This window comes from Podarcis pityusensis, assembly GCF_964106645.2.
Source record: "Podarcis pityusensis genome assembly, chromosome: 1".
NCBI lineage: Eukaryota > Metazoa > Chordata > Lepidosauria > Squamata > Lacertidae > Podarcis > Podarcis pityusensis.
Genome location: NC_138028.1, coordinates 99182292 through 99210063, shown reverse-complemented (window position 1 = coordinate 99210063; position 27772 = coordinate 99182292). Strand labels below are relative to the sequence as shown.

Here is a 27772-nt window from a genome sequence, read left to right as displayed (position 1 = left end):
CTTCCACTGAACTGCTGCCTTGCCCACTTCAGCTGACTCCCGCGCTCTCTCCCTCCCTGGGCTGGCAAACGGGCAGAGTTGGCTGCCCCCTTCTTTTCCTTCCTGGGTGGAGACGAGGTGGGACCACCCACCTGGCACACCTCAGGCATCCCTCTGCCCCTTGCTGGGAAGGTTTTCTTCCCTCTGCAAGGGAGCTTGCCCAAAGGCATGTTACCACAAGGGGTCCCCATACGGACCAAGAACCGCCGCCGCCTCACACACTTCCCACCCCGCTCCCAACCTCGTTCATTAATCCGCCCCGAGCTGAGCCACGCCCCTCCCCGCTCTATCGCCTCAGAGCGCTTTCCCGCCAAGCGCGAACAAAGCGCCCTCCTCCTCTTCCCTCGCCCGCTCCAGGCAGCCGAGGAGGCGCCGCCGAGTTGCTTGACGCGCGCGGCTGGCATAGCGCTGCGCCGCCGCCGCATCTCTTCACGGGGCGTGTGTGAAAATGCCCTCACTCTCGCCCGCCCCTCCCACCTCTCCCAGGGACCCCTCGACGTTCCGCCGTTGATTCTGGCCATTTGCGCGGCTCTTTCCCGCCTCGCCGCCAGCCATGAGCGGCGCCCCCTGCGCGAAAGGGGACCCCAAGCGGCGCCTGCGCGAGTGAGCGCCGGAGGATTCGCCTCGGGGTCTTCGCGGGGGCTCTTCTTCTTCTTCTTCTCTGCCCGTCCGCTGTGACGGGCGCGCGCCTCTCGGCGAGCGCGTGTATGTCTGTCGTGTGGCAGTTTCTGGAGGCAGAAGAAGACGGCGACGAAGCCGCCGCCGCCTCGCCGTGCTATGTCCCTGGACTCAGTCCTGCCCCCTAAAGTGGAGATGAGCCAGACCCGAGGAAAGGAGAGCATCTCTTAAGACTCCCGAGCCAGGATGGCGCACCTGCGGCAGCCCCTGCCTCTCCTGGTGGTGATGCACAGCTTCCTCCCTCTTGTAAGTCTCCCGCTTTGCCTGGGCGCAAACGGAGTGCGCTCTTAGGCTTTGCCTCCCTATTTCTCTGCAAGCTTTAGAAACGCTGGAGAAGTTCGTAACGAACCGGGGTGGCTTTAGCATGAGGTCTTTCCTTGCCTTGCTCTTTTTCGGGTTTGCTCCCCTTCTCCATCTCTTCTCCCACCCTTGCTCTCTTTTTTGGGGGGGGGGGGAGTGGACCATCCATCTCAGCTATGCCAGGGAATGAATGGGGCGCGCACCTGCCTCTGCCGCCAACATTTCGCGCGGCTCGATGGCGAGATCTCACACCAGGCGCGGCTAGCTAGTGAGTCTTTGGTTTGCGAAGGACGAGGGTGAGCGTTTCAATTCGATCGCTTGGGCTCGGATGCTTGGTGGAAACTTTTCCCTTTTTTAAGCAGCCAAACAAACCTAACGAGCTCTTGGGCGCACCTTGCGTCTCTTCCGACTGCTGTCGTTTCGACGGGGAACACTGTTCGCTTTCGGAGGGGAAGAATTCGATTGAGTTAGAACAGCCCAGTAAAGCCCAAGGCGGGATTGCTTAACAATATCATCTTGTTTTTTTTCAGTTTTCAACTGGGATTCCCGAAAGGCCTGTGTCCAACATGTTGAATATTGTCGGCTTTGGACTAAGGTTTTCGGATCTTCCATTTATGTGCTCTTAGTGTAACCAAAGTAAGGCTGCAACTCTAAACACAGCTATGCAGGAGTAGGTCCCATGAATTCAGAGGGACTTTCCTCTGAGTAGACATGGCTAGGGTTGCACTGCAATAAGCCCTTTGGAAATCTTGGATAATAAAGAACTGGCTTTTTACAATCATCTCCATATCTGGTGCCTCTAGAGAAACTTAGTTACATCGTTGCTTCTTACAGTTTTCTAATTTACAAGAAATCATGTGTCTGTTGAGCAGATTTGTTTTTTGGTGGCTCATATATTTGCAGGCTTTGTTTCCTCAATAGTACGAATCTGAAGCAATGTTATTAAACAGGATGTTGTGTGGTGCAACTGTGAAGCAACTTTTTACTTAAAAGTCTTACATACTTATTTAATACATCGATACATCACCATCACCTTGTGTAGCCTTGTGGTATGTTGAAGACTAACAGATGTGTTATGGCACAAGCGTTCATGGACTAGAGTCCACTTTGGTTGATCCTAAGCAATTTGCAAATAAGTTTATTTTAATTTATTAATATTTTATTTTGTTTTATCTGATAATATTTACCTGTAAATAAGAATCTTGTACTGTTTACGGCCACTCAAACAATAAACTACTTATGCAATTATCTGGTGCTCATGCAGCTGGACCCTGTGCATGTTTACTACTCTGGAGCAAATGTTTTCAGTGGTACTTGATTTTCATGTAACTGCATAGGGTTGCAGCTTAAATTAAATTTCTTTGCTTTTCGTAGTTTCAAAATTAGTTTTACATCTCCTATAGATGATGTAAAAGTACAGTACTGCTGTCTATTCTCTTGTGGTATCTTGTGGCTTTGGGGTGGACTACAGCTCAGTTGTAAATACCTTTACTGTACTTAGCAGTAAACCCTGCAGAATATAATGGGAGTAAACTGAAGATTGCAGTCAGAAGCAAATGGCAAAAGCTGGTTTGCTGAAGTTGTGGAGAACTCCAAGCGAGACACTGTTACTAATCAGAGTGTAGAGAATACAGTTGTAAATAGTTGTAACAAACTTACTTGAATAACTAACTTGGGGCATTAAATATATGGAGTAAGGCAGCAAAAGGAGCTAAATCAAACAAAAATAGCATTGCAATCGTATTTCATCATACTCCATTTCAGGAAGATGTTAATTGTTTGCACACAACAGGATACAAAGTTTTGTTTTTCTCCTCATGGCTGCATTCTGGCTGAAAGTTTGTGTGTGTGTGTGACTACAGTCAATAAGGGGATGTGTAATAAACCTTGAAGGGATTAGACAGCCTCCTTAAGAGCTGGATTCTAATATTACAGCATGAGTTGATTGATTAGTTTTTGAGGAAGCTTATGTCAAATTCTAATCCGGTTTTGGATTGTGCTTGTCTTGTAATGTTGTGGGGCTGTTTTCCTTTTTCCTTTTTCCTTTTTTTTTCCTGTGGCACTTTATCATAGCAGTGAAGTGCGGAGCTGCAGCTCTGCGATAAGACACTCATATTTGCTTTCACACTGCTTTGCTTTTTTGAACAATAAAAGGCTGTTTATATTCTTAGAGCAGAGTTTCCAGCTAAACACCACACAGGGGTTAGGGATGTGAATGGAAAGCAGTTAATGGATTACAAAGTTGCTGGTCAGGAAAGAGGTAAATTGAAATACCCCGACCCATTTTTATTTTTTGTTATTTTAAATCAACCAGATAATCAAAGGAACCGATTAAAACTTCTGACGGACATTGGTTTTATTCCACATTTTATTGGATGATGTCAACTTCTTTGCTGTGGCTTTACAACAATTACTTTGTGTTGATTACTTTAAAGGATCAAAAGCTGTTTTCTTGTAAGGGGAGGGAAATGCACACAAGGGAGTACCTGTTCGCAGCTGATAGCCTAACAATTCCATGGGGAGTAGCTCATTTTCTGTGCTGTTAGAGAAATCTCCATCAGTGGTGTAATGAAACACTTTTATCATATAATTCTTAAGAGGGAAGTAGTCCTAAAGTTAAAAAAAATAATCCAAGTAACTCTGCAACCCTATTATTTTATTTATTTAGATTTCTATCATGCTCCCCCTTCCCATAGAACCCTTGGGATGGGAGTAAGCCCTATGGGACTCAATAACATATGCTAATTACAAATACAAAGCTGTGCTTAACATTTTGTTGCATATCACACAGTATTACCATGTTGTCTACTAGTTAGTTGTGCACATGTACTTTTAAATGACCAGTACCTTCCAGGTATACAATTTGTAGAGTCAGAGCCAGATGACATGGACAATCAAAGATAGACATGGACAATATCCATAAACAGTAACAAGCATTTTTGCCAATGAGAGAAAGAAACATTTTTAAAAAATAAAATAACCAGAACTTCTTTTTTTATGTGGTGAAATTTACTGCATAGTACAAAACTTTAAAAACACAAACATTGGGGGCAGTATCTTATGGCAACTAGAATGAATTGGCAAGTCTCTCTGCACAGAGAAATTCAAAAGGCCTATTTAATTTTGCTGTACTCATTTTGATTCCTTGTATAGATGCTATTTTAAGTTGAAGTTTTACAAAATCATCCTCTTGCTAATGATTCAATGAGTTTTCCTTCACTACAAATAAATTAGTCTCTCTGTTGTTGAAAAACATTTACTACAACTTATAGGATGTCCTTGGTATACCACCTTGTAGGTTGTACTTATTTCCCCGCCCCCAAGCTGCAGCCCCCGCAAACACTTACTTAAAAGTAAGTCCCACTGTATTTAACTGGGCTCACTCTCAGGTAAGTGTATATACGACTGCAGCCTTAGTGTAGGCAAAACTTAATAACTAAATGTTTAATTGTAGACATACCTACACAAAGGTAAGCTACACTGTGTTCAATGGGGCTTCCTTCCATTGTTTATTTATTTATTTTGTTTATTTATACACACATTTATAAGACTGTGTTTTTAGTAAATACAGGTTGTGTAGACAGTAAAAAGTGCTGTTGGTGGTAAGAAAAATTGCACACCATCCGTTTCCCCTGCAAACTAGATAGTAGCTAATCAAAGATAATTAAACTCACCATAATTCACCATTCGTTTAGCATTATGGTAGTCAATATATGTAAAACAATATTGCTGTTTCCAGTCAATAATAATCTGGGTAGTTATTGGCTAAATAGTAAAAAGGAAAAAAATGCTTTGTCCAGTACGTATTAAGGTCACAGCATACCATTTCTTTAAATCTAATGTTAATGGCCATTCAGCTGTTTTGTTGCTACAAATTATTCAGTGTCATGTTAATAATTAGGTTAGAGGAGCCATGCAATCTTAGGCACTAGCAGTAGAAAAGTGCCTTGTATAAGAGGATTTTACAGCCCATTCCCTAAGGCACTGGTGTTAACACTGAATCAAGCCTATTTAACAGATTCCAGCAAACAAATCCTGGTATATTATTTTTGTGATATCTATTACAATTTTCATTGGTGGTGCTTGCAAATGAAAAATAAAACTAAGCCAAAGATGCCAAATATATATTTCAAAACAGTCTTTTAAGAATCAGCTCTCAAATGAACAAAATTTAAGGTTAAAAAAAACCCAACTGAAATTTAAATAAAAAATTGTATGGTGTTGTTGTCAAAACCTAGCTGCAGTGCTTTGCTGTTTTATACTCCACATTTTAAATCCATACAATAAATGAATCACAGCGCTGGCTTATAATAAAGGGAAGTCCTCAGACTATGAACTGGTTCTGCAAATGGTGCATTAAGCTTTGCATTGCCTATGGATACAGAAAAGGGTTTCAAAAGCACTCGATGATGTTTATAGCTAACAGAAGTGCTGATGTATCTTTAATGCTTATTTGTAACTTGATCAAATGTGCTGCTATTTTGTTAAAAAGTCTTTTCCATAGTATGAGGGAAGGGTTTTTCCTTAAATTCAAATGGTGAGATAAAACAAAAACAAAAAACCTCTTGCAATATTGTCTGGCAATAAAGTTTTCTTTTTTAACTTGTTAAGTATTCAGTTTGTTTCCCTCTATTATTTATATTTAATTTGATATCTTTTGGTTAAAACTTATCTGTGTTTTAGCTTTTGGGTGGGTGTGGGTGTGTATTACAGAGTTAGCTGCCTTGATGTTTTCTTTTTTAAAATAGAATTATTTTTCAGTATAGATTAAGAATAAACTTCTTGATGATTGTGAGGTGCTTCTCATACAAGCATGGACTATACAGTAAAACAAGTATTATTATTTTTTTAAAGTAAATTAAGTGTCTTGCATAAAAGAGTTTTTTCCTATTTCCAACCAAAGTTGTGGGGTTTTTTTAAGTGTGAGATTCATAATGCTCCCCTCCATCCTGGGATAGCCTACTTTAAATATGTGCAAAATTATGTCACAATGCTAGGCATCTTTGTGATGTACCATTTTTGGTAAAATGTTGAAGGTACGGGATGTGACTGTGTTTAAAGTGAAAATTGACCAGATTTCTACATAAAACCCAGACTGTGGTTATCTACCTCCAGCTCCTCCCTTCTGAGCCCACGCCCATCTCCCTGTTACAACACACTGCTCCTCTCCTCACGATTCACCTTTCAATATCATTCTACCCTGGTCTCCCAGATAACAAGAAGGAAACCAGGAGGGCAGAAGCCATCAGCATTGCACAGTGCTTTTCCCGCAGTGCTAGCAAACGTGGTTCTCCATCTTGTATGCAAACACTGAAACATTTAAGCAGGCTGCATTCTAGATACTCCACACGGAGCTTTTTTCTGTCATTCTTCCTTCAGGTTCTGGAATCTGAAGGAAGGAAAGAGAATACATTGTTCAAAACACAGTCTCATGTTAAAACAGGGTTGCTTTCTGGAGGCATCACCTAGGGCTGCCTTTGTGTCTTCCCTAAGCAAGGAGACAGGAGCTCTAGAAAGACAGAGATCCCCCTTAAAAAAAAAACCAACTAGAGTTGGACATTGGACTAGGCAATTCTTATCAAATAATGTTCCATTATTTAAAGCATGAATTGATTAGTACCCGAACAAAAAAGAGGGAGATATTACAAAAATAAACGAATGGCAATAAGTGAGGGCAGTGACATTAAATTCAGGTCAGCTGTATTATTTATTACTAATAATGAACTATGTGGAAGGTGGCAATCAAGGAGCCCTTTCTCCCATGGGATCAACACCTTGAGGCAATAAAAAAAAATTAGCTGCATTTTTGCCTTGCCGTTTATGACATGATGTCATTCTTTGTGGAAGTTTGGGCCGTATTTTAGCACAGGCACATAATAGGCAGCCAATTGACCGATGTCACAACCCTGCACAATGGACTATTTTTATTGCCATTGCCACTTATGAACAAGTGAATCACTGCGAGTCTGGTTTAAAAATGTGGAAGTAGATACAGCAAAAACATTCCTATGATTTCCAAGATGAAGTAGTGAGTTAAAGTGATGCTAGAAGCCTACAGTATGAGGAGAGTCATACACTTTAAATGTATGGTGTGTACATAAGGACATAATAAGAGCCGGCTGAATCAGGCTACTGGCCCATCCAGGCCAACATCCTGTTCTCTCAGTGGCCAACAAGATGCCAGTGAGAAAACTACAAGCAGAATTTGAGCACAAAAGCATTCTCCCCTCCGGTATTCAAGCAACCCTGGGCTGTTTAACATCTACATGAAACCGTTCAGTGGGGTTCTCTGGAATTTTGGAGTCCATTGTCAGCAATATGCTGATGACACACAGCTCCTCTTCTCCTTTACATCTGCAGGTATGGCAGTGGATGTGCTGGGCCATTGTCTTGCCTTGGTAGCGGACTGGATGAGAGCCAACAAACTGAAGCTCAGTCTGGATAAGACTGAAGCATTGTTAGCTCCCTAGACTGAATGGATGGGAGACGGTCTGCTCTTGATGGAAGGAGCAGGTACATAGTTTGGTGATACTGCTGGATCCTGGCTATCCTGGCTATCGTTTGAGGCTCAGTAGCCTCAGTGGTGCAGAGTGCCCAGCTGCACCCCTATCTGGACAGGGATAGCCTAACTTCTGTTATTTATTCTCGCGTAACTTCTAGGTTAGATTGCTGCAATGTATGCAGTGTTTTAGGACACTTGGCAAGCATCGCTGATTCTATAAATAATTTCAGGATTTGGAGAGAGATTAATCCTTTGAATCTTGTGCAATAGTTAGTTGTGAGAAGTACATTTTAGTTCATAAGTGCTTCAGTTATTTATATCAGCCATTGCCTACTCTTTAAAGACTTTAGGCAGTTTGCAATTTGTATATAGTTTATTTAAGCAGAAGTAGAATTGTTATTGAACATTTTCCTCCTACAGAAGTTATTACTCATTTTATTGGCTTATTTTATTATTGAAAGGAGGAATCTCAGGTTCTATATAAAATGCTTGTTTTAAAACTTTATATTTTCCCTTATGATAAATTTATAGTCAGTTGTACTGATGTACTTTTACTGTAATTTTAGCATAAGACTGGGGTTTTGGGGGTTTTTAATAAAATATGTGATTGTATAACAAGAGGAATATGCTAAATTGTATGTGTATCAGGATTGCTATGTTAATTGAGGTGGGATGGATTGAGTTGTCTATAATTCAGCAAAGGGACTTAATTTTTAATTGGAGTTAATAAAGCTGATAAACGCTCATGCCATTTTTAAACACGTAACCAGTGTCCACAAATTTGAATGTAGCTATAGCGTTCAGTTTCTTTGTTGAAGGAGATCATTTGTAATACAGCATAAAACTTAACTAGACTTTTGAGGTGTGATATAAGCTCTCTCTCTGTATATTGACAAAGTATAGCTAGTGTCACAGGAAATAATAATACTGGTAAAATAGCTACTGGTAAGGCTCTAGTGGTGACAGGAATTTTTATATCTGGGTATAACAGTGATAAATGTCTAAGCTCGTATCACTGGAAGACAGTCCAGAACACAAACGAGAATTGATATGCAGAATTTATAACTGAATTAACATACAGTGGTACCTCTAGTTATGAACTTAATTCATTCCGGAGCTCTGTTCTTAACCTGAAACTGTTCTTAACTAGAGGCGTGCTTTTGCTAATGGGGCCTTTTGCTGCCACTGTGCCGCCAGCACACGATTTCTGTTCTCATCCTGGGGCAAAGTTCTCAACTTGAGGTAACTCTTCTAGGTTAGCGGAGTTTGGTACCTGAAGCGTTTGTAACCTGCAGTGTTTGTAACTCAAGGTACCACTGTATATGAATCTCCCCTCACTCTTAAAAGGCTTAGAATTTTACAGGTCCATAGGTGAGTGTAGCTCTAGGGACGCTACACCTAGATGGTGTTCAGACAAGAGCTACCAGAAAGGCTGAAGTGTTGGCTACCCAAGTCCTGTGCCTGGAGAAGATTATAGGGAAGCATGGGAGCTGCTTTCATATACCTGAAAGGCTGTCACAAAGAAGATAGGGTGGACCTGTTCTCTATTGCTTCAGAGGACAAGACTAGAACTGATGTGTAGAGATGGTAAAGAAACTCATTTTAGCTAAACATTAGGAAAAACTTCATAAAGAATCTTCTGGTTCAACAGTTTGCTACCCTGGGGCTGTAGAACTAAAGCAAAGCATGTTCTGGCTCCACCCACCAGTCAACAGCTTGAAGCTGTGTGTGCATACATGAGCTATTTTGGGTATGTGTGTATGTGTTATTATAACCTATTGTGTTGTTTGCCGCCTTGAGATTAATTCAGGTAGGGTATAAATCTTTAAAATAAGTAAGTAAATAATATGGCACCACCCACATGCAAAACGTGTCAGCAGGTTTGGGATGACTCCAAGGTTTGCATAAGTATGAAAATTGTTTAGGGGGACCCCCCAAAAAAACCCAACCCCACTCATTGAGGACTGAGCATGCTCAGTAGGCATGACTGACTGTTGGAGGAGGAGGAAAATAAGGAAGGGGAAGTGGAATAGAGTATCCTGGAAATGGTTATGACTGGCTAGAACCCTGACCAGGAGCACTCCGTACTGCAACATTTTATTTCAGGTTGCACTTATTTTATAGATGGAGTTACATATGTCATGAGGCAGAGCCTCCAAGTTGCCCCTAAGATTGAGGGGGCCCGGCTTTCATTGTGTGAGAGAGACGTAACACATGATGCAACATCGTGTTGTCTGAAGGAGGCCAAGCATTCTGGAGGAGCTGGCCACTGAAACTGCACCATGCTCGGCTTCCTCAGCCCCCTCAACATTTAGGGGGGCAAAAATGCCTCAGCTCCCTAGAGTTGGTGTGTCAGAATCTCACTTTTGCCATCAGAACAGGTTTCTTTAAAACCTAGATGTTCACTGCTGTGGCTTATTAGCATTTTAGCATACAAATATATATATTTTTTCATTTCCTTCATTGCCCCCAGCCAGACAGCAAACCATACTACACACAACATTTGGTGAAGGCAGGTGAAGAGCAGGTAGGCTCTTCTGCAGTAAGAACCACCTAGATGAATGTAAATATTGTGGAATTATATAAATACTAGCATTATGCAACCTCTAGATCCTTTTAGAGCTGGGATAAGCAATGTGATACCCTCCACATTGTTGGACTACAATTCCCATCAGACCAAATCACCATGGCCAATGTTCAGGGATGATGGGAGTTGTAGTCGAGAAACTTCTGGAGAGGACTGTGTTGGCCTCTGTTTTGGAGGACTGAAAAGTCCCAAGGCCCAGAAGTGTAAGAGATTCCAATTTATGCTTCTCTGTGAACTTACTGCAAGATCTAACTGCATCTTGCCCAGAGCATGCTGCAGAAGCCTCACTACATTTGTGTCCTTTTACTTCTAAAAATAATGTTGCTTGATCCATAAAATTTAACTCTAAAAGAACAGTCCTGTGCTGTCAGTCTTTTGGGTGCAAGAGTTATTTGCCATAATACTGAAAGCCCCAGATATATGCACATCTATGTGCTCCAAAACATTCTGGCTGACTTCTGAAATCATCTGAAGTGCTTGTGCATCCCCGTTAAGTTGGTTACACAACTATCTAGGTTATATTACATTTTCCTACTTACTGTGTGACTTCTTGCTAGTTTTTAAGGACCCATGTTTTGACAGATGGTAGTTCTTCCCCAGTCTTGACATTCTGGTGCTTATTCAGGCAGAGGAGTCACAGCTGACAGAGAACGTTGCCCTCCCTCTAAACCAAAGTGCAATTACTATTTGTGCTGTGATATTCCAAGCCTAACAACTGCAAGCTCAGAAGTGAACCCTGTTCAGCTTGCAAGACCAACTTCTTCAGAATACTTTTGAATTCTAGTTTTTACTGCTGTGTTTTTTGGAGTGGAATTTATTGTGTCAGGTTTCTCTTAGCGCTCAGGCAGTGTTTGCTATAATAGTTTTATAGCATAAGAAGTCTTTAGGATGCAATCATGTGCATACGTTCCTGGGAGTAAGTTCCACTGAGCTAAATGGGCCTGACTTCTGATGAGACATTTACAGGACTGAGTTGTTAACATTGTGTGTGCATAATTATATATATATAGTGATAATAAATCGGCAGGGAACTGAGCGAGAGTGGGATATAGCTACTTTATTCTCTCTACTTTTCTTTTATGCACCTGAGTTACATTACATTGAAATAAGAATTAACTTATTTGGTTTTATTAAAAAAACTATCACACATGAATGGGTTGTTTCTTTGAATTTTTTTAGATGAAATAAATTAAAGCTTTTGCTTTAGAGCATCTGGCGGCCTTAGAACCTAGTACATGTAATTACTACTGTTTATTAGGAAAAAAATTATGTAACTGTATGGTTGATTTACTCTGATGTGACTGGCTTAGCAACTTAATTGGGCTATACAACAAACCAGAGCAAACTAGAAAAAAATTAATTAGCAGATTCATTTGAGGATGACTACAAGCCCTCTGTGTTATGCTTCACTTCACTGAAGGTGTACAATTGCAGGGTTCTGCTATGCGAATTCACACTGAAATCACCAGATTTGGGGAACCGCCAACACCAGATGAAATGGAAACCTAGGAATAAACAGCTAAGGTTGCAATACTATACATACTTACTTCAGACTTAATGGAACTCATTTCTGACCATATTTGTATAGCAGTACAGGCGTACCTTGGATCTAAAACACCTTGGCTCCCGAACGATTGAAACCCGGAAGTAAGTGTTCTGGTTTTCGAATGATTTTCAGAAGCCAAACGTCCGGCACGACTTCTGCGGCTTCTGATTGGCTGCAGGACGCTTCTTGGTTTTCGAACGGTTCTGGGAGTCAAACAGACTCCTGGAACACATTCTGTTCAAGAACCAATGTACAACTGCACATTGTAAACCATGTTAGAGTTAAATGGAGAAAAATATATTTATCAGTGGAATTAGTAAGTGAATCAAATAGGGTTAACAGTACCTTTACTTCCATAGAAGAAAGAAGCTATCTTTAAAAGAGGGCACTCATATCTCAATTGTTGTTCCATTAATGGCTTGTTCATCACATTGTTTCAAACTCTGCCGCAAAGTATCCACACCTTGAGTTGCAATCGGAATGGAGGGAGACATGGCTTCCCAGGTGAGGTAGAGCTGCTATTCTAGGTTCCTGGAAGGGAGAGTGGTGTGGTGGTTCAAATACACAAGCAGGAGTGTTGGATTGGCTCCACTGGTATGTTTGCGCACACCCCTGACCTCACATCTCCCTGCCATTAAGCAACAGTGACCTACCTGCTGGAAAGCTAGCATAGCAGCTCCACCCCACCTAGTGACCTATTTAAAATCCACCTTTTTAAGTGAATCAACCTAATTCACACTTCCTGGATTCATAAACAGATCAGGATTTTTTTTTTTGCACTTCTCTGAATCTTATGAAATAGGTCTCAGCTCAAAACACACACACATCAAAACACATTTTAACATGTGGGCAAAAGACATATTTTTAAAATAAACATTTTGCACTAAAATATGTATTTAAGCAGGGACACGGGTGGTGCTGTGGGTTAAACCAGAGCCTAGGACTTGCCGATCAGAAGGTTGGCAGTTTGAATCCCCGCGAGGGGGTGAGCTCCTGTTGCTCGGTCCCAGCTCCTGCCAACCTAGCAGTTCGAAAACATGTCAAAGTGCAAGTAGATAAATAGGTACCACTCCGGCAGGAAGGTAAACGGCGTTTGCGTGCGCTGCTCTGCTTTGCCAAAAGCGGCTTAGTCATGCTGGCCACATGACCCGGAAGCTGTACAACGGCTCCCTCGGCCAACAAGGCGAGATGAGTGCCGCAACCCCAGAGTCAGCCACGACTGGACCTAATGGTCAGGGGTCCCTTTACCTTTATGTATTTAAGTAAATATTTAATATTGGATTCCCATACATTTTCTGGTGAGGGTAGAGAATTGCAGAATAATGCAGGAATAAAATGGAGTGTACTTTTGGTTATGGAGGTACACATGGATGGGAAATATCCTGATCCGTCTATTTGTAAACATCCCAGAGTGCATCGGGATGAAGAACTTTGTAAAGCAATGTTGAATCTTGATCTTTCTGTAGCTGGAACATTGCGAATATTATAATATTGGAGCTCTGACAAGCATTGCTGACTTGCTGATCCAATCTACAGAGAAGCCAGTTCATGGTGACTCTAGGACAAAACTAGGTGTCATGTCATTCCCGAAATTCACAATTTTAATCAAATAGCACGCATGGGGTGTAGGTTATCTGGATTGGGACTGTGGCCTGAAAGGGGCTTTAATCCTTTGCTGTCACTGCAGCTTTGATCTGAATTGAGTGCCTGTTTGTATAACAGCTTTCTAAAAAAATAAATCTCAGTTGTATTTCTGTCAAGTTAACAGTGTTATCATCTTCACTTCCAAACTCTTTTCAGTTTTGTCAAATTGTTTCTTATTCAGTATATGTTTATTGTGTGTTTTCTGTGATTCTAGTCATAGGACTCCAGTATTGCAAGCGTTTACCTTCTGTATCATGTCCAGGGCAACAACTGCTTCCATCAAACAGGTTTTTCTTCTCTATAACCTCTGTTGGTTACCCCCCATAGATCGTGGGCCCTTGAGTTTGTATTTCTGAACAAGAGTTCAGAAGGACTAAACTGGGCATGAGGGGCGGGATTCAGCTTGGTGCTATTATAGTTGTTCTGTCAATGCAAGCGTTTTTGCTTTTCAGATAGAAGGATCTCCTATTTCATTCCCCTGTATGCTGTTCTGGGGGTTCTCCTGACCCTCTGGAGTGGATTTGGGGGAAGCACAGAGTCCTGCTTGTCCACCAGATTAGCTGAATCTAGCCCTTAATATGCATGGTTTGAGGTTTTTAAAATAATGAACAGCAGGTAGAAAGGGGAATTAACGCTTTCCTTTCTTGCTGCAGTCCTGGGAAAAATCCATTGTCTCATACAGCATTTGCATTGGGAGGAAATTCCCCACTGGAACCAGAGTATCTTTGGGCAGAATCATATTCATCAAAAGTTAGCGAAGAAGCGTCTCCACCCCCATCCTTCAGCTTGGACACTGAGGGTCCAGTACCGAGGGCCTTCTGGTGGTTCCCTCACTGCGAGCAGCAAAGTTACAGGGAACCAGACAGAGGGCCTTCTCGGTAGTGGCACCTGCCCTGTGGAACACCCTCCTGTCAGATGTCAAGGAAATAAACAACTATCTGACTTTTTGAAGACATCTGAAGGCAGCGCTGTTTAGAGAAGTTTATAATGACTGATGTTTTAATGTATTTTTAATATTTTATTTGAGGCCGCCCATAGATGCATATAAACACACTAGATCATACATCTACATAAAAAGCTGAGAAGAAACATGGCAGCAGAGACAACATTAAGTCTCTATTTCAGTATTAATGTCACTTCTAGTTGACCCTGAGTGATGTCAATTTCTGAGGAGATTACAGCATATACAGCATATTGTTTTACTGCATATTATATTGTACCCCACCTCAGTATTTTATTTGAAGTGGCAAGTATACAAATACTTTTATAAATAATAAATAAAAGAAATGTTGGAAAGTTTGAAGGGGAAAGATATCTTAACTAATTTACATGAGGCCAAAGCTTCCAATATAATTTTGCTTTTAAAAGAATTTTATTGCTAAAAGAAATACGTTGGACAATATAAATACAGAAGCAAAAATCGCAACAGCTAAAGCAGGCCCACGTTGCACCCAGTCAGGACGGTATTTCAGTATCCACTGGGATGTCATGATGTCATGGACCCAGTACTCTGCATGGTGTCAGCATTGTCAGCCCGCCTGTCATATCTGACATTGTCATTGACATGCCTGACCGAAAGGTTCCCTAGGTGCCACTTCTGCTACTTTTTGACTCTCTCACCCATCTCACTTGGCACATAGAGCATTGGAGTGAATGGGTTCTCAGCACATCAGTCATTTTTAGCAGTGTGTTATGAGATTGCCCCCCACCCATTTTTATTTTATTTTTTTTACAAAGAAAATGAAATAACATATACCCTGTTTCAGTAATGATATTCATTGCATTTTAAAACAACTGCCCAACTTAAAACAGGCTTAATTAAAATGTGTATGGGAAATGAAGTGCACTTTCTTCATGTATCCATAGCACCAGAAATGAAATTCAGTCTGTTTCCTCTGTGTGTGTGTGTGTGTGTGTGTGTGTGTGTGTGTGTAAAATAGTTTTACTGGGTTTTGTTTGGTTTTTTTGAACTGCCAAGTTTGATGCAAGTGCACTGATTGCTGGATTTCTTTCCCACTACCGTTTGTGCTTTGCAAACCAATTTGATCTGCATTCTAACAGAATCCAGGGAACCTAGAAGTAGACTGGTACAACACCTTTGTCTTTTAGAGGTCTTCTGGGGCTTGTTATTTTAATCCTAGTGTAGACTGATTTATCACTTCAAGCATCTGTCAGCTGCGCTTTGTCTAGAAATTGATAGTGATAGTGTTGCTGATTTTTCAGGAGCAGCTGTTAGAGGTTCATTAGTTACACTCTCAAAGGGTGCAGATAACTGTAATATTTTCCTTTGTTAATTATCTCTTATGTGTTACAATAATAGAGGTTCTGGAATTCACTCAGCTTCCTGTCTACCAGAGCTATAAGGTATACCTTTAGCTTTAATTAAATAGTTCTAAACTCTTATTCCCTAGCTTAAAAGATGAGAGGCAGACAAAAAAAGTAGGAAACAAAAAAGAACATTTGCTGTAAGAACTTTGTGCCCGCTATGGAAAGTAGTTTTGTGACAAATTTGTGGTAGTAAGATCATGTCTTAGCCAGGACATTAATTATTATACTGGAGTTGTCTCAAATTATTGGAAGTATTCAGTGAAGAAGGAGCAGAGCAGATATCAGACAACCCCATTTATTTATTTATTCACACACTTGTTCTGTACACATATAAAACAAAGATTGAAATTATTATTATTTTACATGAGGGCACAGGAGATGGGAGATGTAAATCTCCAGTGAAGAAGTGGTCTCCGACTAGAGTCACTGATATTTTAAATGCCTATTCCAGCAGAACTCTGGCAAACCCTGTAGGCTCTGTGCATAAAGGGCTCCCTCTGGACTTCAGTACTATACTGTCAGCTGTCTCCCACAGGCCAATCAGGACTCCCTAGGTCCTATAATACCTGAGCCTCCTTTGGCTAGGCAACAGCTTAAGGTTCACTGACTCCTCTGGCCATGCCACACTTTGACCCTCATTGTGTGCTTGCCCTGGAACCACCAGCCCATCTTAGACCATGCCATCTACCTCTCTCTCCCTTTGGACCCAACTGGCCCTAGCCCTGGATCCCGTGCCTCACATGAGTGAAATCTTCACCTCTTCTCTGCCTTTGCCCTATAGCTTCAACCAATTTCCTCCCATCCTGGAACCAAGCCAGACAGGGAATTTTTTTCAAACAAACAAACACTGACACACAGCAAGGCAAAGAATTTGACTTCCCCTGCACATGCAAAAAAATATAAAAAAAAGGGACTGTCACATATTGTTTGGATCTAAGAAAAAATGTACTCTGTTACTGACTTTTCTTATCAGTCAGTATTGGATGTGGCAGCACGCCCCTTGAAAAAAAAAGATAGGGGTTGGAGTCTCTTCTGGACCTTACCTTGAAAACACAAGAACAGACCACTGCTGGATCAGAACAAGGGCCCATCTCATCCTGCGCTCTGTTCTTGCAGTTGCCAGCCAGATTCCCATGAAAAGCCTGCAAAGCAGAACCTGAGCACAATAGCATACTTCCTGTTTGCGATTCCCAGCAACTGCCTTCAGTGGTGGAGGTGAATCAGGAAGACCCTTGTCCTCCATGATTTTGTATAGCTATCTTTTATAGCCACCCAAACTAGTCGCCCCTTGCTGCCTTTTGTGGAAGTTAATTCTTTAATTTAGTTATGCACTGAGTGAAGAAGTTTTGGGATTTTTAAAAAAATCTGTCCTAAACTTAGACATACAAATGCAAAGCACCCATCCCAGTATTTTGAACAGGTATTAAGCAGTATTTTGAACAGGTGAGTTATTACCTTTTTCTGCAAAGGAACTTGTCTCCCAAATGAAGTATATCTGCAGAACTTTGTAGACAGCCAAGAGGAGAAGCTGCATGCTACAATTAGCATCACACAGCCTTATATAAATATATATGTAATATATTTCAAATTAGTATTAAAATGACTTATCCAAAATGAACAGCAACAATGCAGAATCAATCTTAAATACTTATTACAGGCTTTGTAGGCTTATCAAAACAATACATTGCCTTGCTTAAATCAAGTGTTCGTTTGCAAAAATATATTGTGTCATTACAACTGTGCTCTTCCCTATTGACTTGCTGTGGATCAGTTTGGTTTGCAAACTTCGGAGAAAGCAGAGAGGAACAAAATCACAGCCAGCTGTGCATACTGGAAGGAAATGGACCATGAAACCTGTTTTGCTCATAGCAGAGGCAAATCCAACTAACTCTAAATAGCATCTCCTTGACTCTGTTAGTACTATTGCAAACTTCATATTTTGGGGTTGGAGTATCTTGCCTGGCTCTCCCTCCTTTCCCCCATTTGGTTTAATGTCCAACTTGAAGAAGCCTTCTGGAAAACTAAAATCCTGCTCACCAATTAGTAATATTCTATCCTAATAAATATATACCCTATTGTAACCTTTGGATTGTTTCTAAGGAGCCAACAACACCAACTATAATGTCTTAGGTTTGAGTTTCTTTAAGCAGATGGAGCTGGTGGGAGCTGGTAGGATAGAGGGGTGCTGATACCTTATTTGAAACTCATAAATGTTCTATTTTAACTCTCTGTAGCAACACATTGACCAAAGTGTTTAAGTTATCAACAGGGTCCTTTTTGATCAGTAATGTTACCTGTTGTTTAGCCAGATGGTCAGGATTTATGAACCTCTAAAAGTCTTGAAGGAATAGTTGCAAGGACAGTTTGTTCAGACTTCTTGCTTTTTTAAAAAAATGTAAAGGGTTTGTTGTGCATAAAGGAAAACCAGGTGGCATTTTCATAAGAGGTCAGTTTATTAAGATTGCACTGACTTTTGTTACTGTGTCTCTCCCACTGCCTACCCCCCTGACTCTTCCTGATATATTCACTTGGGGTGCAAATGCTTGACTCTTAAAAGCACATTTCCTAAATCTCTTTCAAGACTGTCTCTGAGCACAGTGGAGCCTCCTGGGGACTGGAACATCTGTGAACTTTTCTGCAGTTGGGAGTATATCAGCACTATAGCTTGTTCAACCAGCAGAGCTAACCAACAGATAATTACAGTTTGAAATTAGTATTTTAATGAACTGATTTTAGCAAAGGTAAAATGAAATCTCCCAGGCATTAAAAAAAAGTATGCAGGAGGGGAGAATCATTAAACTCTAAAGTTCAGCAGATGGGTGGTCAGCAGGTGCTTGTTGAAAATGAGTGCTAACTGTGCTTGTTTCAATCAGCAACCCACAAAAAACTAATTTGGGTGCTGTCCAGAGAGGTGTTGGAGCATCTGCATGTGCATTGTAATTTCTTGGGGAAATGGGAATCATTTATACTTCTTGGGGAGCAAGTATTTAAATGGTAAATTGAAAATGTCCTCTAACATGCAGTTAACTAAGGGTTGATGCACATCAAAAATTATGTTCCCATTTTTGGGGAACACAGGTATAACCATCCTCGATCACCATTTTTACCTATAGAGTAGAGCTGAGGAACCTCTGGCCCTCCAGATATTGCAGAACTACAGTTCCCATAATCCCTGACAATTGGCTGTGTTGATTAGGGCTGATGGAAGCCGTAACAGCTGGAGGGCACAGGTTCTCCAACCCTGCTGTAGAAGAATGAAGCAGATGCCCCAGTAATGTAAAGATAGGAAGCAGCAGCTGGGGAGCCCCTTTCCTGAATTGCATTGCATTTTTATCGCATCTGCCATCCTAGGAGTTCAGGGCAACATATGAGAGCATGGGTAGGCAAACTAAGGCCCGGGGGCCACATCCGGCCCAATTGCCTTCTCAGTCCAGCCCGCGGACAGTCCAGGAATCGGCGTGTTTTTGCATGAGTAGAATGTGTGCTTTTATTTAAAATGCATCTCTGGGTTATTTGTGGGGCCTGCCTGGTGTTTTTACATGAGTAGAATGTATGCTTTTATTTAAAACGCATCTCTGGGTTATTTGTGGGGCATAGGAATTCATTCATTCCCCCCCCCCAATATAGTCCGGCCCCCCACATGGTCTGAGGGACAGTGGACCGGTCCCCTGCTGAAAAAGTTTGCTGACCCCTGTATAAGAGCAAGCTCTCCCCCAGTTTCCGTACACATGACTCTACTATGTATTAGTATATTTGCCTGTATTTAACTTAAAAGTGACTAATCTTTGGCTGGACTATTTATTTATTTCATAAAATTTATATACCCCTCGATTGCAAACAAACAAACAAACCTCAAAGTGGTTCTACAGCTCACATTATTGCTGATCATTTGCCATGCTGGCTAGGGCTGATGGGAGTTAGCTACCCCTTGATTTAAGTTTTTTTTTTTTTAAAAAAAAAAAAAAACCCCAAACAAACTGAAAATAGATTCCCAAACTAAAACTTTCAATTGTGCTTTTGCTCGTCATGCATACACAGGTAGCGTTATGACACTATTTAGCCAGGTGGTTGCAGTATTAAGTAGCAGAATCTAGAATGTGCAGACAGCAAGCTGGTGGACGATTGCTGCTGGGAAGACATGTAAAGCAACTAATCAGGGTCCAGCATCCCTTCAGGAGCCTAGACAGTTTCAGACTACTGTACTGTACTTGAATTTCCCTCCTAAGTGAGGCTCTTTGTGCCACACAGTTGATTCCATGCAGTGGCATTCCGCCTCCATCTCATGATAAACACACACACACACAGCTTTATTGCAGTGCATAAACCCAAAATACACAGTACAACAATACTGTTGTACTGTTGTATAATCAACAGATGTTAAGATCAGAGGAGCTTTAACCTGTACATACTGATTTCTGATAATGATAAACTGTCTGCTCCAAAAACAAGATGGCAGCAGTTACTGCTGCTTTCTTACCCAACATATTACTCTAGCATGAGTTGCTAGTTCATCACTATTTAGAATGTGGAGGTGTGAACTTAATATTTCCCCTATGTTTTCAGCTTTTTCCATTTTATCTGTTAGCCACCTTGAGTCTCAGTCTGGGGAGTAGGTGGGATATAAATGAATAAATATAATAACAACAACAAAATAAGATTATTCAAGCAGTGCTAGATAACAGGGACAAAACTACAACTAAGTTAAAGTGGATGCAGTTGAATATAAACCATGCTCAGGCAAGACCAATTAGTTTCAAAGGTTCTACTCTTAAGTATGATTTAGTTGGATATCGCTCTTTGCAAGGCAAAGAGTTTCCTTGCTGAATGTGGCAAGTTTTTTCCCTCTTGTCAATTGAACAAGTTTTGGGTGGTATTTTCTAAAAAGTTTTTTAAAAAGAAAAAAGTTAAAGCTTTGGGCAAGCCAAGAAAAGTTTGCAATTATCTCCCTTCTTCCTTTGTCGAGTTTTGTTCCAGGCTTCTATTAGTATTTATCAGCACTAGCAGCTTTTCAGAAAATGATATATTACACGGGAAAATATTAATATCTTCAATTAGTATTCTGATATATAGTTCACTTCTGTCATTCCTCATCTACTTTCTGTCATTTTCCTATTATGCTTCTCTGACAATTCCCTAAAGATTCAGAAGAGATATGGCTTTGGGGGAAGTTGCACTACTAATCATGGATAGCCGTGTTTTGTGCAGCTGGATCTGCTTTCCAGTTTTGTCAGCAGAGACGTTGGTGTGCTTGTACCTCTATAGGGAGGACATTTCTTTATAAGATTCATTTACAAGCAGAAAATTTAATGGGCTGCAAGATTTGATCATGAGAGGGGTTTTTTAAAAAATAAAATCATTATTTCCTGCTGAAGCAGCTTGTCATTTTAGTTAACTACAGGAGACAGGACAGAATTGTTAAAGCAATCCAATTATATATGTTATTGAACAAGGGAATTCTGGCCACTTTTCATTAACATAGTAAAACTGTAATAACAGAAGGTGCTTTACCAGTTGCTTGGGTGGGAAGCAGAATTTGTACATTCCTAATGTGATAGCGACTCAACCTGATCTCCAGTCCCACCCCAGAACTGTTTGTGAAAGCCTGTTTTCCACTTAACCCTATGATATACTACTGGGGATTGGGACGGAGAGGGGATCAGACATTGTTCGGCCTTCAATAGCTTTCTTTGAAAGCTGCGTCTTTGCTGATTTGACTCAATGGATGGCTACGCAAATGATATTTTAAAACTGCAAATTTTTCACTCTTCAATTATTACTTCTATGACAGGGCAGGGGGTGGGATAGGTACAGTCACATATTGTGTGATGGCTATTTAAAAAGATCCAAGTGTAAAGATGAAATCCACAGTTAACATTGGACTACAATGTGGATACTTAAAAAACCCCAAACAAGTCTCCAAATACAGTGTGGGAGGAACCATTCTGCAGTGGAAGATGGCGATGGGGGGGGGGGATTTGTTTTAGTTTGCATTTAATGGCAAACCTATCTCATTCACCCCTTCTGAAACAATATGCAAACCAAGGGCAGGATCCAGCTAATGAGTCCTTCTAGCAGAAGGGCATAGTTTCACCAGGACTTAACTCTGTTCCTATTCTGTAAAACATATGAACTGTTCTGCTGCATAAGGTTGAATACAGTGGTGCCTCGGTTTAAGAACGATTCAGTTTACAAGCTCCACAAAACTGGAAACAGTGTCCTGCTTTGAGAACTTTACCTTGGTCTAGGAATGGAATCCAAATGGTGGAATGGCACTGGCTGTGGGAGGCCTCATTAGGGAAAGCGCACCTCTGTTTAAGAACGGTTTTGGTTTAAGAATGGGACTTCTGGAACAGATGAAGTTCTTAAACGGAGGTACCACTGTACTGCAGTTTCAAGACAGGGATAAAGGATTAGCACCACAAGAGTTCCACATGAAGGGCAGTTTTGGAGCTGCCACTCACAGCTCCTTGTGCAGCAGCCCATTTCCTCCTTCCTCATAGCATCAATGCAAATGTAACATGAGCAAAATGCTTTAGCAACAGGGGGTGGGGGAATTAGGGGGGTATTAGAACTGTAGGTTAGTACCACAAGCGTAGGTACAAAATACATTCCAGAAAATGAATATGGTATGGATTTTCAGTATAGTGTAGCTAATAAGTACATGCTACTTAAATCCTTAACGCCTTACAGCAATCACATATGCTGCTACAAAACCTATCACAGCCTTTGCCTTTAGGAAAAGCACATTTAATTATCAGTAAGGTCCAGGCCCTGCTTATTATGTTGAATTATTAGTGTCTGTTATAATTTTCTTACAATAAGAGAATTGTAATGGAATATAAAGTGATCAGTTTAGGATTGCATTTTTTTCGAGTAATTGACGACAGTTGGAGACTTCATTATTCTTGCCAGCCTTGAGTGTTAGATGCTGAAAACTTGTATGATATTGCATGACTCTAATGTGCATGCACTTGCAGAATTAGTAAGCTTTGTCAAGTCATGAATTATGTAAACGTTTACTTTGTTCTAGCATTCAAGTTAGTTTGTATTGTTAAAGCAATATATGAGCAAAAAGAAAAGGAAAAGGAAAGAAGTCTAGACCATGGAGTAGTTAACCAATTTGAGGCGGCATAAGAGATTTTCCTTTTGTTGTGATTTAAATGGTTTCTTTACTTCTCTTTCTTAACATTAATGCCTGAGATCCTAGTTAAACTATTACCTGGGCCCTTCTGCATGTGAAGGCATGTGCCCTGCCACTAATCAATAGCAATTTCCAGGGAATATATTGTTACTCACCACCACAATCTCCATGAGTGGTGCGAGATTCCAGGGGTGCACCAGGGTCTGTGGAGACCATTAGCCAGAGCTGAGGGTGGGGACATGTTCAAGCCCTGGATTCTTCATGTAGGATTGGGGAAAACCTGTGTCAGAAACCCTGGAGAGCCACTGCCTTTCATTGTAGACAATACCAAGCTAGATGAACAGGTGATTGCCTTAGTATAAGGCAGATGAAAACCTTGAACTAGGATATATATCCCCGATATCCACATAACAGAGAAAGCAACGAATGTTCTGTGAAAGCTTCTGCCCCATATCTTGGATAACATTAGGGTTAATCTCTCCCTGCACCAATAATTTAGTATTAAGAAAATGCAATATTTGTTGTTGTTGTTACTCATGATTGTTGCACTGTTGTATTTGTGCAACTGTTATAATTATGTTTTATGTATGTAGCTGAACGTTTTAAATGCTTTTTGTAAAGGCTTAGATTTCACACACCATTTGAGAAGATGTTTGTACTTTACATTGTGGGATTTTTTTGACCCCAATAACTTACGGGCAACTATTTTGTTATACTGGAAAGGAGGAGGTCTAAGTAAAGACATGTTTTGTTTTACATGCAAATGGTGTCATGCTTACTAACTTCTACCAGGTATTTTATTTGGATTGCTTTGTTGGGGTACATTTGCTGGCAGGGGGTTAAGTAGAAGGATATAGACTTCATAGGTCACATTTGATTTGTATAAAAAGTAGATTTTCTAAAATACAGAAATAAATATCTTATAACGCTAAACCATTATCACAGAATGAGTTTTCTGCCCAAGGTCCAGTATGTATCAGTTCTATTTTAAGCAAATACAATCTTCTTTAAAAAAAGAGAAATAATTAAAGATGATTTTTCAAAGTGATTTATATTAAGAGGAAGATTAGCAAAGAACTGCAATGCACTTTCCGCATAAAACTGGTATTTAAGAATAAGATTTTAATCTTTTTATATTCATGTGTGAATAATTCAAAAAGGTTATTGCTCATTAAGTACTTGCAACCTAGTTATTAACTAATTTTATTTTACCATTCTTTTAAGTACTTAGAATGTAGTGTGTTGTTGTTGTTGTTTTAAAAATACACATTTCTCTGTGGCTCCTTACAGATAAAAAGGGAGGGGAATGACCAAAAGAATCCATTGCCCTACTGAAACTATTTCTGTGAGAGAAAAGGATGGGACCTGCTGGTAGTGATTATTTTGAGGATCAGAGAGATGGGCAGAAGCATCTGGGAAGCCTCTCATTAATAGTAACTGAGGATGGCAGGGCTACGGCACTGGAGATTTTAGGAGGTTCAGAATCTTGCCCTACAGAGGAGTCTCCACTCTCTCTTCAGATGCAGTCAGGTGTGATCACCACTCATTCAGGCACATCTAAAAGGGCAGAGCATGTATCTAGAACCTAGCAGAACTGAGCCCAGTTAACAAAAGAGTCACTCAATATTACCAATATTACAATACAGATATAAGCTGTCTTGAGTGTTTTCACAGTAAAGTCAGGGCAAGAATCTTTTAATTTAATATCACATGTTAGTTTTTAATATTTATCATCTTCTCTCTCTCTCTCTCTCTTTCTCTTGAAACAGATCTTTTGTGATGCTAAGCAGATCATCCATGCCACAGACTTACTAAACTGGGAAGACAAAGATCCTGCAGACACACTAGTTGATAATGTAGTCAATTCGAGGATCATCAACCCTTTACGCCTCTTTGTTAAGCCATCCCCAGCACTGAAACATGGACAGATGTCATATTCAGACAGCATAGACAACTTTTGGGATTGGTTATCCAACATCACTGAGGTTCAGGAATCTCTTGCACGAACTAAACGCAGACCAATTGTAAAAACTGGGAAATTCAAGAAAATGTTTGGGTGGGGTGACTTCCATTCTAACATCAAAACTGTGAAGCTGAATCTTCTCATAACAGGGAAAATTGTTGACCATGGCAATGGAACCTTCAGTGTTTATTTCCGGCACAATTCCACAGGCCTTGGAAATGTTTCTGTGAGCTTGGTGCCACCTTCCAAGGTGGTGGAGTTTGAATCCTCACCACAGTCAACGCTAGAGACCAAGGAGTCCAAGTCTTTCAACTGTCGAATTGAATACGAGAAAACGGATAGGGCTAAGAAAACTGCATTGTGTAATTTTGACCCTTCGAAGATCTGCTACCAAGAGCAGACACAAAGCCATGTGTCCTGGCTGTGTTCTAAACCATTTAAAGTCATCTGTATTTACATTGCTTTTTACAGCGTTGATTACAAACTGGTGCAAAAAGTCTGTCCTGATTACAACTACCACAGTGAAACACCGTATTTGTCATCTGGATGATATAATCCATTCTCTCCCCACCCCCATGACTGATAAATCATTGTATTGATAAGCTGTCTAAAATTCCACTTTAAGCTTCTTTTGGACAGGGATTCCTAATCAGGTTATAGCAACAAAAATCTCTCTCCCAAGAGAAAATAATCCTCTCTCGGTGGGCTGGTTCACCTGTACATGTTCTTCACTTGATGGCTACAACATCAAGTGGCAATTTGCATGTGTCAGTGAACACCCTCAAAGATCAAACACCATAAATGGCACTTTCATAGCACTTGGAAGTCTTTCAGTGAAATCAATTCAACATTTCTGCTGCAAGTTCAACATAATGTCTAAGCAAGTGATGTTCATGAGTATGTGAACTGGCCCTAAGTTTAAGCTGTTGCCATACATATTTAGGCATTCAGATACCAAAATGTCATTTCAAAAAATGAATAATCATTTGTTATTGTGTCTGTTCCCATCAGTTGTAGAGGAAACACCAGACACTGCCACTATACGTACAAGCAGAAACAACAGACCCCATGCAAGCAATGTACACATTATCTGTCTTCTCTAGGAGTTGCTGCAATAGCAGATTAATATTTAGAATGGAGGGAGCACACTTCATTGGTGTTAGAGGAAAGTCATAACACAACTGCCAATAAGCACGTCAGGGTAAACATTTAGGTTCAAGTAGAGATGTCATTAAGATGAGCATCTATAGAAATTTTGAGGGATATCAGACATTTCCAAAAGATTTGGATGGGAGAACTATTATAGGGAGGGGCTTGTCCAACACTAGAGTTCCTATGAATTTTGCCTAAAGCTTTGGCAAATGTTCTGTAGGAATTGAATATTTTAAAGAATTTCTATGAGATTTGTATAAACTGTCTTCATGAATGAATCATTCACAAGAGCTGTCACTGACTTGCCATTGAGCTTGAATACAGCAGAACTGAGCCCAGTTAATGCAAGTGAGGGTGGGTCAGTTGCTCACCTCTGAAGCCATGCTTAAAAGCCATGTTTTAGAATGACACCTTCCATTTTCATAGTTGTTAGTGACTGAGACCCACTAATGAGCAAAAAAAAAAAAAAAAGTGTGTTCTGGGTTTACTGCCCAGCTCTAGGCTGTGTCCTCCCTCTTCAGATGTGTGGCTAGTATCTTTTTGGTGCCAGATTAAAATTTATCTTTTAGCCCAGGCATTTTAAGGGTGTAGTGAGTTCATTGGTTTTAGTTCAGTCTGCCCTTGCTTTATCTGCTCCTGTTACCTGTTGACGTATTTTATGGGTTTATTTCATTGTACTGTACTGCTTGTTTCGTTTTTGTTCATTAAAAATGTGAGACCCCCCCCCCCACTCCAACATGTGTATAGACGAAGCTGTTTAAAAGTGCTTTTGACAAATGAATAAAATCAGCCAAGTACAGGAAATGGAGGGAGCTTGCCTCCCATGTCAGTGGTCAGAACATACAGAAGTATATCGATAGAGCCACATAATACAAAAAATATTTAAAATATGGTTGCTGTGCTTAAGCAGGCGAACACATACAGTCTGTCATTAGCACAATGCAATCACACTCCTTCTAGGGCAGGGGTGGGGGGCCTCAGGGCAGGGCAAATGTGACCCCTTTGGCCACTCTATCTAGCCCTCAGGACTCTTCAGAGGCCACACACCCCTCCCCAGGCCACACTCATCATTCACTGTTCTGCCCTATTGGAATGTATCCCTGAACTCAGATAATGCTTCCTGCTTACCTGGGTAAAGGATAAAAAGGTGTGTGTAGAAAGTAGCCTACTGTACAAAGGTCAAATGTACATTTGCTGCTCCACCAACTTTTCTTATGGCCCCACCCAAAAATGGCATGAAACCCTCAGTATCAGACTACCGTCTGACCGGAATATGATCTGGGGGCTGTTAGCAGAGATGAGCCCTGCTGGTGTATTGCCTAATTTTCATGAATTTGGGAGACAGCAATGCATTCTTACTTCTTGTCTGGAAAGCAGGCAGGAGGGGATAAGCAGAGATAAGGACTGAGCAGGAGGGGCTGTCTCTGCTTTGTAAGAGAGAGTTACAGGAAAGTGGAAGGTTGTTGGGAAGACAAGTAGCTGCAAAAGCACAACAGAAGGAAAATTCCAGGAGCAATTCATTGATTTGTCAGAAGAAGCAATAGATAGTCCTCAACCCTGCCCTGGGATGAACTGGGGCTCCATGGTCAAAGAGCAAAGTGTGGTTCTGAGCCCTATCTTGTGATGTAAGATATGATCACACAGAGGTTCTAGTCTAGTGGAGAACCCCCCCCCCGTGACTTTCAGTGAGAAACTCCAATTTAGATTAAATAATGGGCAGGCAGCACATACACTGGATCTCCCAGTCATCTATACATCTGCTCATACATCTAAATCATATTGTCCGTTCTCTTCTCCCTTGTAGTAAAATCTCCACCCCCAAATCCTTTTTATTAAAGAGAACTTATTAGAAGGTAGCAGCTTAGAAATGTGGGTTTTATTTGGCTGGTCAT

At 40.8% G+C, this 27772-nt stretch overlaps 1 protein-coding gene across 1 annotated transcript; it reads left to right on the top strand.

The window, feature by feature from the left end:
• Positions 1-367: 367 nt before the first annotated feature.
• Positions 368-26457, top strand: NXPH2 (neurexophilin 2). Its single transcript, XM_080976159.1, has 2 exons — positions 368-963; positions 24535-26457. The coding sequence occupies exons 1-2, from the start codon at positions 904-906 to the stop codon at positions 25276-25278; spliced, it is 804 nt and encodes a 267-aa protein (XP_080832285.1). The 5' UTR covers positions 368-903; the 3' UTR covers positions 25279-26457.
• The last annotated feature ends 1315 nt before the right edge of the window (positions 26458-27772 follow it).

What these genes read in the sequence shown, in the direction of transcription:
- NXPH2 (XM_080976159.1), top strand. Translation starts at nt 904, where the DNA reads ATGGCGCACCTGCGGCAGCCCCTGCCTCTCCTGGTGGTGATGCACAGC. An exon ending in TGCACAGCTTCCTCCCTCTT is followed by an intron (nt 964 to 24,534) that starts GTAAGTCTCCCG and finishes CTCTTGAAACAG; the next exon opens with ATCTTTTGTGATGCTAAGCA.